General features: G+C 54.9%; 1 protein-coding gene across 3 annotated transcripts in view; it reads right to left on the reverse strand.

Moving 5' to 3' along the window:
* USP40 (ubiquitin specific peptidase 40) overlaps positions 1-1119 on the reverse strand; it is a 61424-nt gene that overhangs the window by 24925 nt on the left and 35380 nt on the right. For all 3 annotated transcript variants that reach the window (XM_045295365.1, XM_045295359.1, XM_045295369.1), the window contains 2 exons: positions 914-998; positions 460-530 (listed from right to left, as the gene is read on the reverse strand). In XM_045295365.1, coding sequence (XP_045151300.1) covers positions 460-530; positions 914-998 — 156 coding nt within the window. The remainder of the gene's footprint in view (positions 1-459; positions 531-913; positions 999-1119) is intronic.

Below are 1119 nucleotides of genomic sequence, written 5' to 3' on the forward strand. Positions count from 1 at the left end.
GGGGACAGTTCTGCTGTCCTATAAAGCCGCTAAGCTGGAATCCCCATGATGGCAGTGTGTGAGTGGAATTACGTGGGGGAGAAATCCAATCATCAGCAGACACACCGTTAGGAGAGAGAGCTGGAGTGCTCAGGATGGGCCTGAATCTGAGAGTGGGGAGCTGGCCCGAGGACGCCCTGAGAGTGCCTGGCTGCTGTTCTTCCTTCCCGACCCTAACACCCCCCACCCCATCCTGCACGCTCACTGCCTGCCCGCGTCCACCTGCATCGGCCCAGCGCCCTACCGTAGCCTAGCTGCACACACTTCCACACTGTCAGGGACACCTGTACACCGAGCCACACACACACAGCCTGGCAACACCTGTTCCTAGCCAGACACAGCCTGGTGTGCTGCCGGTGCTGTGCCTGCCAGTATCTGACTGCCTTCACACAGGTGAAGCAGATGTCCCTGTTTCTTTACCTCCACCCCGTTCCACACAAAGATGTCTTCCTCGTCAGCCATTTCCATGTCACTCAGGGTCAGTTCGTCTCCTGGAAAGAGAAGGCCATGGGTGAGAACGTTCAGCACGGACCCCAAGATCAGAGACGACTTGCTACAAAACCCGGAGCTGAGGGTTCAGCAGAAAGCTCAAGTCAGAGAAACGAGGCTCAAATGCCTGCAAAACATCTTGCCCCAAATCTGTGTCACATTTAACAATAATAACAAAAGTAGGCCAAGGGGCAGCTTGTGGTCTGGAAAACCTACACCACCCTCAGGTGAGGAAATGTCACACGTGATGCAAAGTAGGTATGCTCTAAACTGGGTCCCTGATGCACTTTTTGTAAGCGGCGATGTGATCCTCTCCACACGTGATTTGGAGGTGGGGAGGTTGGTCAGGAGCGCACCCTGCACGGGAGCACACAGCTTCCCTCACCATCGAGCGCCCGGTAAACGTGAAGGCCTGCTGGGAGGAGCTTGGCGATGCTGAGAACCATATCTCCTTCCCAAAATCCGAAGAGCTTAGGGGAGAGAGAGAGAGAGAGAAGGGAGCAATGAGAAGTGACGTACATGTGCCACATTTCCCAGTGAAAGACACTGTCACATGTAGACAACATAAGGAACGAGCAATACACCCCCCCC

This window comes from Echinops telfairi, unplaced genomic scaffold (assembly GCF_000313985.2).
Source record: "Echinops telfairi isolate 266 unplaced genomic scaffold, ASM31398v2 ScPeMD7_3;HRSCAF=10, whole genome shotgun sequence".
Classification (NCBI taxonomy): Eukaryota; Metazoa; Chordata; class Mammalia; order Afrosoricida; family Tenrecidae; genus Echinops; species Echinops telfairi.